Genomic DNA, 15,747 nt, shown 5'->3' with positions numbered 1-15,747 from the left:
TTTACCGTATATTATAGCTTTCTGATTTAGATGGAGAAACACGCAGTATGGTAGAAAAAATGATGTATGATCAGAGGCAGAAATCAATGGGCCTTCCCACTTCAGATGAACAGAAAAAGCAAGACATCCTGAAAAAGTGAGTTATATTGAGCTTTAAGCAAATGTTTTCTCGTGATTTCAACTTTTTTTTTTTTTTAGATCATATAGAGATGGTAAAAAGAGGTATTCTGTATTGGATGTACATTTGCATACTTGATATGATGCCCCTGTGTTCTTTTTAATTCGCTCTTAGAACATCTAATGTCTAGTGCCAGTGAGAAAAGGATACTTTTTTAGTCTTTAGATCTTTATTGACTAGCTTCTCCATGCGAACGCTAGGTACTCCTTTGCGTTTAACTCCTTTTAACCTTCCTGACTTTGGACATATAGGTAAGTTCGGTACATCCTATTTTGCTGTGCGTTCCCACAAATGGACGTATCGGTACCATCTGGTGATTGTGAGGAGCTGTGCCCATGTGATCGCTGCAGGAAGGTCAGCTTACATGACAGCCGAGACCCAGCTGTAACAGCCAGGGCCGGTGCCTTCTCCGTCCTTGATGACTGTTTAACCCTCTAAATGCTGCAATCAATAGCAATTGCAGCACTTAGGGACTGCACTCCCTCTCACATCTGATTGGAACCCCCTGCGACTTGATCGCAGAGTCCCGATTGTTGCCATGTTAACCCAAGGTGAAATGACAACCTCTTGTCTACGGTGGCCTTTTAGACCATGGCAGGAGCATGGTCTTAAGAAGTGATCTGTTAGTGTAATATTGACAGGTATAATTCATTGCAATACCTTATACCTGCTATCAGACTAATAATAGGTAATGTCCCAAATAGGGGCTAAGTTAATAAATGTTTTGGGTTTTTTTTTATGGTTTTTTTTTTTGTAAAAGCATAAAAAAAATTCCAGAACATAAAGAGCGAAAAAAGAAAAAAAAACCCAGTAAATGCGTATAATTATGTAAAAACAAAAATATACAACAAATACACATTTGGTATTGCCACGTCCAGAACAGCCCGATTTGTAAAACAGTCATGCTATTTAACCTGTTCAGAACACTAAAAGAATAAAAAAAACAAAGCAAAAACTGACTTTTCATCATACAGCAGACAAAACAAGTGGAAATAAAATGCGATCAAAAACTCATATGTACCTAAAAATATTACTATGAAAAACGTCATCTTGTCCCTCAAAAAACAAGCCATGATACGACTCAATAAGTATAAAAAATAAAAAGTTTATAGCTCTCAGAATACAGCAATGCAAAAAAAATTTTTTTTTTATAACATTGTTTGTGTAGAAGCGGCAAAAAATAAGTGATATCGCTGTAATCGTGCTGACCTGAAGAATAAAACTGTCTTATCACTTTTACGACACTGAACCTCTTTTAAAAAAAAAAAAAAATCCTGACTTGCTGTTTCTTTTTGATTCTGTTCCAGACAGCGGAATAGAAAGCGAACAAAAATTGTGTTGCCCAAAATGGTGCCTTTTTAAAAACACAATTCATGCCTCAAAAAGCAAGCCCTTATTTGACTGTCAGCAGAAAAATAAACTATAGCTTTCAAAATTTGGTGGTGTCAAAACATTTATTTTGAAAAAAAAAAAAAGCGTGTGATAGTAGCAAAGCCTAAAATAAAAGATATAGAAATCTGGTATCTCTGTAATTGTACTGACCCTAGGAATAAAGTCAACTAATCACTTACCGCAAGGTCAACAGCATAAAAAATATATCCAATTCTTCCACTGCTGATTTGTTCATTCTGCCTCCCAAAGATCACAGTAACGCTCTGTTAAGGAGGCTATAATTTACAGTGATGTAATCCAAGTTTTACATCTACACCTTAACCTTGTCTGCATCGAAATCATTTGTTAGTATAATATATACTATTCTTCCATACAGACCAGAGAAATTTACACGGATCTGCATAGAAAATATGACTAACTTTATTGCGGAAGTTAAGATACATTTATAGAAATCAGTTGGCTAGGTGCCGAGAATATGTAACGCGTCTCCTATTGGGTAAACCGTAAAAGAGCTTCTGTGATATATGTATACTGTATATGTGTTTCCTCATTTATATTAAGCTATGTCAGCGTCAGCATGATTCACTTGTCACATGAAAGTCCCAGACTGTCTGGTGAATCTTATGATGTTGTCTGCTGCATGCAGCTATAGGTGTGGTACACAGTTCAAGCACTATCTCAAATCATGGTTTTTGGATATCTTCATATAATTCTTAATACTCATAACAGGTCATAATCATGTCCATAACATTCCCCCCTTTGGAGATAGCCAAAAGTCTTTCCTTACTTTTGTCGAGTCTATCGATCTATCCTAATGCCGATGGTTACCTCACTCACATATGAGATAACCCATCCCTTATGAATGAACCTCCCCACTCAACAGACTATGCATAGGAAGTCAGATCCTGACCGTATCCTCTTGACTGTCCTCATGGTTATGTTCCACGCTGGCACATGTTATTCGGGAGGGGGGGGGGAAGTGGTGGTAGTCCTCTAATCAGCTCCTATTTATCAGGATTGGTTTCACTCAAGGGTGCTTTACACGCTGCGACATCGCTAGCGACATTTGGTGATTGCTGCCGTAGCGAACATTTATCGCTACGGCAGCGTCACACGCACATACCTTGTCAGCGACGTCGCTGTGACCGCCGAACAATCCCTCCTTCAAGGGGGAGGTGCATTCAGCGTCATAGCGACGTCACTGCGGCGTTACTAAGCGGCCGGCCAATAGAAGCGGAGGGGCATAGATGAGCGAGACGTAACATGCCGCCCACCTCCTTCCTTCCTCATTGCCGGTGGAGGCAGGTAAGGAGTTGTTCATCGCTCCTGCGGTGTCACACACAGCGATGTGTGCTGCCGCAGGAACGAGGAACAACATCGCTACGTACGAGACAACGATTTTTGGTGTTTTGACGACCTCTCCAAAACCAACGATTTTTGTCTCTTTTGCGATCGTTTAAGGTCGCTCGTACGTGTTACACGCTGCGATGCCGCTAACAATGCCAGATGTGCGTCACAAACACCGTGACCCCGGACGATAAATCGTTAGCGATATTGCAGCGTGTAAAGCCCCCTTAAGTCTCATATTCCTCAGGCTATAATGGTGGAACATTATCAGAGGAGGGATGCACAGTCATCTTCTGGTCCACAGGCTTGGATATCATCTTGGCACAAAGTATCGGGTAGAAGAGGGAAGACAGCCATCTCCTTGTTCCAGGTCTGACATCTTTTGTAGTGGGATGCATGGATCTTTGAAAGAAAGAGCGAGAGAGAGGCAGAGAGAGGAAGATCTAGATCTGGTTGGATCTGGAGGAGAAAACTCAAGAACGTACAGTATATTAGTCAAATGTTTTAGTTAAACAAACAACAAGTTTAGTTAAAGTATCTGGGGGTACTTCTAAACAGGATTTCATAGGGTCTCAATTCTCATGCTCTTGCTCTCTACACTGCCCCATCCTCTCAACCCTCAATCTATTCTGTGGCTGGTATGGGCTGTGTAGGGTCAGTTCTGTGTCCAAGGCCTGCCATTTCTCTTTGGCTGGCAGTAAAAGCAGGTCACTAGCCACTTTCTATGGTCTCCGGCAGCACACAGCCGCACCCTTTCTCAGTCTTCTTCTTCTGAGACTTGCTCTTGTAGGGTCAGGACAATGTTTTCTCAAGACTTTCCATCTTTCCTTTCTTCTTCACATCGGGGTCATTTAAAAAGCACAGATTGACTGTTTCTGTGGTAAGTGGTCTTGGGGCTTCTTTGGATGTTCTGTCAGCGAGGGCATTTCTTACTGCTTCCCTTGATTCCTCCAAATAGGCCTCAACCCTGCTCACCGCGACTCTCTGCCAATAGCAAAGCTCCCATCAGTTCTTCTATGGCCTCATGGTGACGTACAGTTCCATTGGCGGTGATCAAGTCTCTTGTCTTCCATACAGAGTAGATGTTGGCTGCCATCTTGCAGGCTTCAGTGAGAGCACATACCTCTGCTTCTTTTGCAGACAGTGAGTGGTAGGGACTGCACGATCAGCCCAGCGTATTATGCTAGCACCACCATACCCGTGTGGAACCGTCTTTCTTGATCTGCATACCTTGATCCATCCGCAAAGGGGTTAAGTCAGGGTCTTCCAAGGGTGTATCCGTCACTGTATTGTATCGTATGAGGTTTCCTCAGGAGAGCAAGGCAATCATGTTGAGCTATGCCAGAGTCAACTACCTCTTAAACCAAGGTGTCAGAGGTGCGACACTCCCCACCCCACCCACCCCTTGGAAGAGGGAAAAGTGTAGCAGGATTAAGGACAACACACTGGGAGATGGTGACTTTGTTAGGGAGCAGTGATGTCATACGAGCATTGATCTTCAATTGGTGCTTTAGGTAGGTGTTTCTCAGACGACTGGATCCAATCTGGCTGAGTAGTATCCAAAGGGCCACTGTCTTCCTCCATGGCAAACAGGCAGTATGACTTCTGGTACTCAGGTAGGCTCAGGGCTGGAGATGACGTGATGGTACTATTCAGGTGACTGTGAATACAGCACTTCTGTATGTGGGGTGGTCTTGTGAGCTGCTAGATTCATCTCCATACCTGTTGCCTGAAAGGGAGTGTCTCTGTCCTTTACTTTGTAATCAGGAGTTACCAGCTGTAGTTGTTTGCATATGGGCTCTCAGAGACCTCATACAAACCTGGGTATAGTCCTTTGTAAGAGCATCGGGTGTAAATTGGGGTCAGGAGAACACTGACATTCTGAAAATGAAGATCCCCCCCCCCTAAAACACCGGGGGGGGGGGGAAAGAGCACAAGTGTTTGGTAACTAGCAAGCAGCACCCCCTTGACTATATATAAACCACTAGAAAAAGCAGTGGAGCATGCCTACTCTACCTGGACATCTCGTCACCGCCTAAGAAACTAGCTAACCTCAAAGAAGAAAGAAATACTCACTTGCCTCGGAGCAGCTCCAAAGAGATAGTTAAAGCCCCCAACATATAAGGACGAGGATATAAGAAGTAAACAATACACAGTTGGTTAGGGTAAGACTTAAGCAAAGAGAGACCCTGCTTGTTAGGGTTAACTCTTAATCAGAGATCACTTGTTGCCCTACTGCCTGGACTAATTGGTATGGACCAAGTGCATGCGTAAAGAATTCACGCCAGACAGTCGGATGTGAAATCTCTTCTTGATCACAGTAAAAATGGCAGCCAAGAGAACAGTACAGAGCATGCATCCTCTGATATAGACTAGGGGCATGCACAAGTTCTGATATGCTCATTTAGTGGGACAGTTCATGGGCTAGCCAATGGGGAGATCCGTGTTGCTGTTGATGGGCAGGTCGGACTTCAGTTGATGAATCCATGGTGTCATCTGATCTGTGGGTTGGTCCTCTAGCTTATGTAGTGGGTCTTTTCCTTATATGGTGGTCTTCTTATATCTGGACATTCCTTGTACTCCAGGCAAGGTGTGGAAAACAGGCAATGGCAGCCATCCTTAAATCTGCCGTGTATGATCTGAAACCTGAATTATGTAAGGCAAATCGACATATTTCCCACAATCTCTTGTCAAGAGGTTGATTTAAGTATTTCATGGAAAGGCTCTCCTCAACATGCTAACCGAGACAAAAAAGGATAGGATAGATCACTGGGTGCTGCCAGCAAAGCACTAATATATGCCAACTCCTGATGATCAAAATCATCCCCTTAGGACCACACGATCCTCCACCCACTACAGCAGGGAACTCTTGTGCAAGATACCATACAGGATAACATACAAGCGAGATTATCTCAAAACTAGGCTAAGTAGCAACTGCCATAGGCAGAAAAATATTCACTGTCCACAAGGACTAATAGTGAGCAGTCTCTTGATATGGTCTAATAAATTGTATACTAGGTACAGCAATAACAAATATGCAAAAGAGAAACAAAAATAGGGAACTGGGTGTCGACCAGACTAAAATGGCGTCAAAAGAGGAACTATGTAGTGACTGGGATAAAAAAAAAAAGGAAATAGGTGTTGGCCAAAAAATGGCGTCTGAAAAGGCCTGAGAGGGAGGGACATGAGACGTGCCATCTACATTCATGTGATGATCCATCTATCACTGGGAATATGGATTAGCTAGGGACCCCTGTGCTGACCCTGTGACTAGGGACCCTGCGCTCTCCCTCATCCCAACTGTAAACCTAATGGTGGTCAGGGCCGAGCCTCCAGCGTATCCCTATCTCCTGACAGACCCTGACATAATATCTCCATACCATACCCCACCCCAGGGCTGCGCAAAACAGTGACAGAAATCTACATTCAGGAAAGGAAATAATGGGGTGGGCTTACATAAAATCAAATGGAAATTTGATGTGGAAATCAAATGTTTGGGCGCACAGCAGGGCTCTGAATGCAAGGAGCGTCATTTGACTTTTCAAACGCAAAATTGTCTGGAATAATTAGCGTATTCCATTTTGTGTTTTGGAGATCCCCCTGAGGTGCTGAAACAGTGGAGCCTCCCTCACATGTGACCCTATTTTGGAAACCAGACCCCCATGGCATAAAAAAAATCAAGGCGCACGCACGGATGTGCTGCAAAAAGGGAGGGGGGGACTAGGTGGGGTGGAAAAAAGTCCTGTCCAAAGTAGAATACGACTGCAGGACGCTTGCTGATCAGGTACCTAATTGTTCAAGTTTTGTCTTTTTTTTTTTTTTAATTTGGGGTGCACAAATAAAAGCAAAAACTCGAGCAACAATTACGTACCTGATCAGCCAATAATGTAGCTGATCAGCACTTGGCAGGAAGCAGGTGGGGGAGGAGGAGGGAGTGGGAGATGTGATTGGGGATAGTTAGAAAAGAGCTACGAACAATACTTACAGGATGGATCAGAACAGCAGCAGGATCACAGGAGAAATAGCAGCAGATGGGGGGGCAGCGGCAGATAAAGGGAGCATTGATGGATGTGCGACGGCGGCGACTGGGAGAGGGTGGCGGCGGATGGGAGAGGGCGCAGTGGATGCAGGAGCGGCAGAGGATATGGGGGAAGGGGGGGACAGTGGGGGATGGGGTGATGGTGGGGAAGGGGGGGACAAGGGGGGGAAGGGGAGTGGGAGGTGAGATTGAGGATAGTTACCTTACAGGATGGATCTAGGCAGCAGGATCACAGGAGATGGAGGCAGCAGATCGGGGAGGGTGAGAGGTGGGAGAGGGGGCAGCAGATCACGGGGGTGAGAGGTGGGGGGAAAGCGGACAGCAGATCACAGGGGTGAAAGGTGAGGGAGCGCAGATCACGAGGATGACAGGTGAGCGGAGCACAGATCACGGGGGTGAGAGGTGAGGGGGCGGGCTGCCGATCACGGGGGTGAGCGGTGGGGGTGAGGGCAGCAGATCGGGGAGAGCGGTGGCAGATAGGAGGGCGGCGGCGGATCGGGAGGCTTTTCGCCGGTTTGATACAGTACAATGGCAGCGCGGCAATTTCCGGGTCCCATGCTCCGGTGGGACCGGAGCTTGTCGCCCTGCCATTGTACTATATACACTGTACTGGCATGCTCCAGGACCGACAAGTGAAGCTGAGGGGGGCGGTCACCGGCAACAGGTCCACGGTGATTGGAGAGAGTGGTCACAAGGCCGGTCTCTCCAATCAGAGCTGCTGGAGCTGGGGGAGGGTGATCCAGCTGAGGTCACCCAACTCCAGCCAATGATCAGTGCTATAGCTGCACTGATCATGGCTGGATTTCAATGTTTCAGCCATTTTCAATGGTTGATACATTACAGTGACTGTGATTTGCTGAGCAGCGTTCGTCAGCCAATCACAACCTCCGTAGTTCCGGGGAGGAGGTACCACCCCTCCTGAGGTCAGGCACAGGTCCCCTCCTTGCCGCATCTGCGGTTTCTGTGAACCGATCGCAGTCACCGGGGCTCCGGTGCTGGATTTCGCCATGACTGATACCCCATATATTACGGATGCGTCATGGTGCCCTGGTACTTAAAGACCCATGACGGATGAATCCGTCAAAGGTCGTGATGGGGTTAATACTCGTGGACATGATTATGAATGGTTATAACACTCAACTCACATATATCCTGCGCTCTATGCTGAACGCTTACACCGGAGATTGTGTAAATCTCTGAAAAAAACAAAATGATTCAGACAAAACTCCCAACTTTAAAATTCACTGTAATGAAGCAGTCACTTTGAACTCCCGTCTGGCTTGTGGTCCGACTGTGTCCATCGTTTTGCAGGTCTTTTTAGGCGTGCACAAAAGCACGGTCAACAACAGTTTTGTGCACCTTTGAAAAGAAGGCCGCACTGAACAGAGGTCAAATGGAGTCCGGAGTAACTCTACTACCTCATTAGTGAATGGTTCCACCAGGGGTTTCATGGAGCACAGAATAAATGTGAATTGTTCCAAAACATTCTGCACCCAAAATTGCCACCAATAGCTAGTAGCTCAAAGGCTCTGTACTGGCACCATGGCTTTCCCCCCCACAATGAAATCTAGTATAATCTGCTCTCCCAAACTCAAATTCCTAGCCCCCCCCCAAGCACCACAATGTGCCTAAACCACATTTAGTATCCACATGTTTGGCACGGTTGTGGTGAGGACAACCTACTTAATTTGTGTGCATCTCCAGAAGCACGAGCTGGGAACAACGTACGAGCACTAGAGAATGTGGTCACTTGAGGGGGTTTCTGCTGTTCTGTCACTCGGGGCTCTGCAAACTGAGTCCGCAAACTATTCTAGGAAATCTGTGCTACAAAAGTCAAATGGCTCTTCGCTCCTGAGCCCTGCGGTGCGGCCAAATAGTACTGCATAGTCACATGTGGAAGAAATTTGTTTAACAGTAGTCATGAGAAAACTCGCAGATGTTCGGGTCCAGTGGGTCTAGCCAGACTTTAAAAAAAAGAACAACGCTGAACCCCATATGTCTATCGGGACCCGAACATCCTGTAAAATAAAGGGATAAAGCAGGAGCGTGTACTCATCGAGCCTCCCCGGGGTGGTAACGCTACGTCCGGGTCTGCTCATCAGTGCTCATACATATTCACTGCTTTCCCCGACCACCAGTAGCTCTGATTGGCTGCCGGTAGATCATGCCTCCACTCTCTAACCGTGCCTGTGATAGGCCGCAAACCGCACCTGTGATTGCAGCCAAATACTGCAGTGTACAATAGATTTTCAAATATGGAAAATGGCGTAGGATCCCCCTATAGTGACACCAGCACAGATAAAGCCACAGCTACAGACTGCCGCCCCCAGCTGTGGGCTTATCGTGGCTGGTTCTCAAAATAAGGGGAACTGCATGTGTTGTTTTTTTTTTTGTTTTTTTTTTTGGGGGAGGGGGGGTTTATTTACTGTGTGCCCCTAATTTTGATACTCAGCCTGGGGAGGCCCATGGTTATTGGGATTCCCCCAGGCTAAGAATAGCAGCCTGCAACCACCCCGGAATTGTTGAATCCATTAGATGCGACAATCCCGGCACCCAGCTCTTCCCAATTGCCCTGGTGCCGTTGCAATCTGGGTAATAAGGGGTTAATGACAGCGCACACCTGTCACTAAACCCAGAATTAGTGATGGGTAGAGGCATATGAGACCCCACCACCACTAATCCAATAGTAAAAACAGGAAAAAATCCTTTATTTTAATTACCATAATGTACCCAGGTACGGCATAAATCCACAAACACGACGTCCCATGACGGTCCAAACTCTGCTACATACTGGAGTGGCAGCAGGGTAGAGCAGGACTTCTCTGCTGCAAATCCAGGCAGAGACTGACTGAGCCACAGCTGAGAGCTGTGACTTCATGGAGTTGAAGCGGAGTTTACAGGTGTTAGACACTTGCATGCTTTGAACAGGTGTGCCCACGCCTATGAACTCAAATAACCTGACTTGAGGTGAACTCAGTGACCTCAGGTCACGACGCAGCACAGCTGAGCTTGTCAGATGCAGCACAGCTGAGCTTGTCAGATGCAGCACAGCTGAGCTTGTCAGATGCAGCACAGCTGAGCTTGTCAGATGCAGCACAGCTGAGCTTGTCAGATGCAGCACAGCTGAGCTTGTCAGATGCAGCACAGCTGAGCTTGTCAGATGCAGCACAGCTGAGCTTGTCAGATGCAGCACAGCTGAGCTTGTCAGATGCAGCACAGCTGAGCTTGTCAGATGCAGCACAGCTGAGCTTGTCAGATGCACGTCACCCTAAGTTAAATGAGACCTGCATTTCCTGGCAGAAAATAACCAATTCAGATCTTAGGCTGAAATGTTTACTGCAAATTCCTGCAGCAAATCTGCATCTTGTGGCAAAAAAAAAACTCACGTGGCAATGCAAACAAGCCGCCAACAGCAGGAATGGCACGATATTTAAATAAAGGTGCAAGCCATGGAGAATGCCGGAGGAGGATTTTACAGCTAGGACCCAGCCCACAAAGGCACTGCTGCACAGGTCAATCAAAGGTGCAGTGCATTTCTGTAACTTTGTAATATCTGATTACAGATATTGCAGCAATCAAGCATCCCATCTTTCTACAACAGGTATACCTGGATTCAGCACCCTAGTCCCAGTATCTCACTGCCTTTACTTCATATAGAAAATCCTGGTGGTTGCATAGGTAGAAAAAAGACCTAGGTTTATCTAATTCAACCTTCCTCCACTAATTATATATTTTGTCACTGGGGAAATAATCCAGCTCTTTTTGTAAAGGTTGTTATAGTATCTGCCATTACTACTAAAGATGAGCGAGTACCGTAATATTCTATATCGCTATACTCTTAATGAGTACTTTGACTTACATTGTACTTGCTATTCGGAACGAATATTACAATGGGAAATGCGAGTAATTTTATGCTGGACCCAACAAAGAGGTCTGTGGGCCTGAGTAAAAGGCTGAAATGGATGGGAAAGTGATGAAACTCAAATGGGGAGAGAATAGAGAATATGCCTGCATGCATTTCTAACTTGCATATGGTTTCTGGGATCCCCCTGAAGCTACACTGAAGAAGTTCTGTGTGGCTTCAGTCTGTCGGTGTCCCTGCAGTGTATGTCGCACTGCAGTGTTGAAGCAGCTGCATGATTACGAGTGCCGACATTAGGAGGTTAACACAGATCATTACCGACTGTAATGACCTCCGCTGAACTCGTGATGTCAGCGCTCGACGTCCGCGCTCGTCACGGACTTCTATGACGCCGCATTCTCACATCAAGTCTCGTGGATGGCCCGAGACTGAGTAGCGGTGACGTCATGGGCTCACGGGACAGTTCGCATGTGAACGCAGCGGCCATGGAACTCAGTGACAAGCGCTGACCTCACAAGTTCATGACGTCTGTGATTGTTATGCCCTACAGTGACCTGGCCTGATATAATGTTAGCTCAAGTCACTGCCCTGCTCTCCCAGCCAATTGGGAACATTCTGTTCTTCATTGACTGGGACAGTGTGTTTGGTATGGATCATAGTGGGACCCCCTAGTGGATTACGCCAGACCCCGATTTTGTTTTTTTTGGTTTTTTTTTTCTTTCTTTTCAATAAATTGGTGAAAGAGGGAATGTTTTGGGGAGTGTTTGTTTCAAATTAAAAAAAAAAAACACAAAAAAGTTATTACTGACTGGGCTAGTGATGTTTGGTATCTGATAGATCTTGTGACATTACTTATGCCAGGGCTTGATGCTAGGTGAGATTAAACACCTGGTATAAACCACATATATTACCCCATTTGGCACCGCACCATGGCAATGGGATGAAGCTCCAGAACTGGCGCATCTAATGGATGCGCCACTTATGGGGCGGCTGCGGCCTGCTATCTTTAGGCTAGGGAGGGTCCAATAAGCATGGGCCGCCTTAAGCCCGCTTTACATGCTGTAATGTATCTTACAATGTGTCGTAAAGGGGTCACGTCGTAAGTGACGCACATCTGGCATCGTAAGGTACATTGCAGTGTGTGACCGGTACGTGCGATTGCGATTGAACGGTAAAATGTTCATCGCACGCACATCGTTCATTTCTCTAGAATTGAACGTCAGATTGTTCATCGTACCCGGGGTAGCACACATCGTATTGTGTGACACCCCGGGAACGATGAACAGATCTTACCTGCGGCTCCCGGCCAGCAATGCGGAAGGAGGTGGGCGGGATGTTTACGTCCCGCTCAGCTCCGCCCCGCCCCTCCGCTTCTATTGGCCGGCTGCCTCGTGACGTCGCTGTGACGCCGAACGTCCCTCCCACTCCAGGAAGTGGACGTTCGCCGCCCACATCGAGGTCGTATGGACGGGTAAGTACGTGTGACTGGGGTTAATCGTTTGTGTGGCTTATTCAACAAATTGAACGTGCCGCACATACGATGGGGGCGGTTACGATAGCATACGATATCGTATGCTGGATCGTAAGGTGTAAAGCAGGCTTTAGTCTTAAAGCAGACAGCTGTGGTCTGGTATTCTATCTTGGCTGGTGATCAAATTTGGGGGGGGACCCCACGTTTTTTGTTTTAAATTATTTACTTTAAAATAAAAGTGTGGGGTGCCCTGTTTTGGATTACCAGCCTAGGGGAAGCTGCCAGCTGTGATCTGCAGGCTGCAGCCGTCTGCTTTACCCGAGCTGACTACAAAAAATAGGGGGGGGGGATCCTCATGTCTTTTTTTTTTTATTTATTTATTATTTACTGGCTAAATACAAGGCTAAGCACAGTTAAGGGCACTTTACACGCTGCGATAACGCTAGCAAGCGTACCCGCCCCTTCGTTGGTTGTGCATCACGGGCAAATCGCTGCCCATGGCGCACAACATCGCTTACACCAGTCACACGGACTTGCCTTCCCTGCGCTGTCGCTCTGGCCAGCAAACTGCTTCCTTTCTAAGGGGGCGGTTCGTGCAGCGTCACAGCGACGTCACACGGCAGCCGTCCAATAGAAGCGGAGGGGTGGAGATGAGCAGGCGGAATATCCTTCCTTCCTCATTGCTGGTGGACGTAGGTAAGGAGATGTTCGTCGTTCCTGCGGTGTCACACTTAGCGATGTGTGGTGCTGCAGGAACGACTAACAACCAGTGGCATGCACCACCAACGATATTATGAAAAGGAGCGACGTATCAACCATTTTTGACGTTTTTGCGATCGTTGATCGTCGCTCCTAGGTGTCACGCTGCGATGTCGCAAACGACGCCGGATGTGCTTCACTAACGACGTGACGATATAGCGTTAGCGATGTCGCAGCGTGTAAAGCACCCTTTAGTGCCACATTACAAAATGCAGGGGAGTGGGACATTATATTATATCTATATTTATCTATATCTATCTATCCATCTATCTAGCTTTGACTGTATGTAACCCTCCTTCCGTTTTTTGGGGTTTTTATGCGGTCCGCTAAAAAAAAAACAAAACGGAAGGCACATGGAAGTAAAACGAACCGTATACAGAACAGAAAGGATGCAGCGGTCACACGGATGTGCATTGTTTAAAAAAAAAAAAAAATTAGCCCTATGGCCTGAGTCATGGTTGATGCAGGAAGTCCCCATCACAAGGCCTCCAATGACAAATAGTAGTTAGGCTGCAGTAGGAGTACTGTCCTGGTTTGTCCGCCACTGCACAATGTGCATAGTGTTTACAAAAATTAGCCCTTTGGCCTGAGTCATGGTTGACGCAGGAAAGAAACTGCTTTATATGGCAAGGGGTAGAGGTTAACAGCAGTAGCCAAAATTAATAATTTGGGGGAATTTAGTTTGACTTGCGCTCATCTGCTAAGGAGAAATCCAGTCCTTGTTGAATTTAATCAGAGTAAAGGCCCTGACAGACACACACAGAGACACACACAGAGACACATGGTAGATCTGTGGTTGCAGTGAAATTATGGACATGTTGTTCCATTTGTACACCGCCACAAACCTGGCACTGATTGTCCACAATTTCACTGCAACCACAGATCTATCTGTGTGTGTGTGTGTGTGTGACAGGGCCTTAAGTCTGTCTACATTTTCTGTGGAAAGGCAGGAGCACCTATCAGTGATGATTGTCCCAGCAGAACTGACATCACACTAGCAGCCGGGCAGGCCAGCACTTCCAAGGAGAGGTTAGGCCAAGTGTTCAGTTCCCTTTAATTATTGGGTGTCCAAGCTGAAGCAACAGAAAGGACGCAGGTATGGTCACTTAAGTAGCCCTTGACCATGTTGTGCAACTTCTCCCTCCTTGACATTTACAGTCACAAATAGCCCTTGCTGATGTCCTGGTTTCTTGAAAATGGCCTAGTTCGTGGTGCACATTTTCCCCCACTTCTGTTAGACCTGGTGTTGGTGTCTCTTCCCCATTAATCCTTGTTGTTGAAAAGAGCTGGTAATTCTGCCGCCAGCATTGCCTGAGGGTGATTTTTTTCATCAAGTGATTTACGACGACGCTCTTGAAGGATTCCATTGTGCAACCCTTTGGTGACTCCAAAAGGAGAGAAGGAAATTTCTCCTTGGACCGTGGCTCCAGAAAGGTGGCCAACCAGTAAAGGTTGTTTGATAACTAACATGTGTATCACGTGCGGGTCTTGCCACAAACACTTACACATGAATTGTGCCATGTGGGCCAAGCTGCAAACAAAGGTTCTGTATCCCCACCAGCAGGAGCAATACCTATCCACTCTTCACTCTGACTCAACCCCTGATTCATGTCTGTCCAGCATGGATGGCTGGAGAGGAGGAGGTGAGAGTTCCCTGTGTAGCATTGGGAGTTCCCTGGGTAGCACAGAAAAAAAAAAAAAGTCTTCTTCATCCTCATCATCACTCAATGCTGCCTCAGGATATTAGCTGGGCTAAGTAGTAGCACCCATGGGGAAATATGGCTCCATATCCATATGTTGGGCACTCAAAGCTTCCTATTTGAAATTATGAAGTAATTGTTTCAACAGACACAGCACTGGGATGGTTAAGCTGATAATGGCCTGCTCACCGCTCACGAGCTTGGTGCAGTACTCAAAGTGCTCAAGAACCTCATAAATGTCTGTGATCCACACCCACTCAACAGTCGTGTGGTGTCTGACGGGCATGTTGGATCTGCTGCTCAGTAATCTTCGCCAACATATAGAATGTAGAGTTTCACCGTGTGGGCAGGTCGCACATGAGTTGGTGACTTGGCAAATTAAAGTGCTTTTGCAGCGCTGTAAGACCACCAAAAACGGTAGAGGAATGGCAGAAATGGACACCAATACGGCGCACCTTCCCAAGTAGGTACGGCAAGTCAGGGTATGTTTTTATAAATTTGTGAACAACTAGGTTCAGCACGTGAGCCATGCATGGCACATGTACCAGCTTTCCAACCTTTAAAGCTGCCACCAGGTTACGCCCATTGTCGCAAATGACCAGGCCGGGTTGGAGGTGCAGCGGGAAGAGCCACTGATCGGTCTGCTCTTTCATACCTTGCCATAGCTCTGCTGCAGTGTGTGGTTTGTGACCTAAAGAGATCAGCTTCAGCAAAGTGTGTTGCTGCTTTGCGATGCGGTGCTGCACAGCTCCCAGTGCTATCAGCTCTTAAAAGAGCTATTGTATTCTAGTTTCTGGACAGTACTATGGAGGTAGTGACACACTCTGCTTTAACACTAGACGTCCCAGAGAGGGGTCATTTAACATTTCTACCTTTGCAACCCAGAGACTGGTCGAATGACCTGAAGGATTTTAGCTAATATCCTATAATCACCGTCTTTTGTTCTGTAATTAAAGCCATTACTGTCGCACCACAGGAGGTTGTTGTTTTCCATAGAGT

The 15,747-nt window shown here is 46.5% G+C and overlaps 1 protein-coding gene across 2 annotated transcripts in view; it reads left to right on the top strand.

The window, feature by feature from the left end:
* The window catches only part of NUDC (nuclear distribution C, dynein complex regulator), a 170,024-nt gene that overhangs the window by 149,412 nt on the left and 4,865 nt on the right, over window positions 1-15,747 (top strand). For both annotated transcript variants that reach the window (XM_075335903.1, XM_075335904.1), the window contains exon 8: window positions 18-136. In XM_075335903.1, the coding sequence (XP_075192018.1) occupies window positions 18-136 (119 nt within the window). The remainder of the gene's footprint in view (window positions 1-17; window positions 137-15,747) is intronic.

The sequence above is a fragment of the Anomaloglossus baeobatrachus genome, chromosome 2 (assembly GCF_048569485.1).
Source record: "Anomaloglossus baeobatrachus isolate aAnoBae1 chromosome 2, aAnoBae1.hap1, whole genome shotgun sequence".
In the NCBI taxonomy this organism is placed as follows: Eukaryota; Metazoa; Chordata; class Amphibia; order Anura; family Aromobatidae; genus Anomaloglossus; species Anomaloglossus baeobatrachus.
Note: the sequence above shows the minus strand (reverse complement) of the source record. Positions and strands in the feature narration are given on the sequence as shown.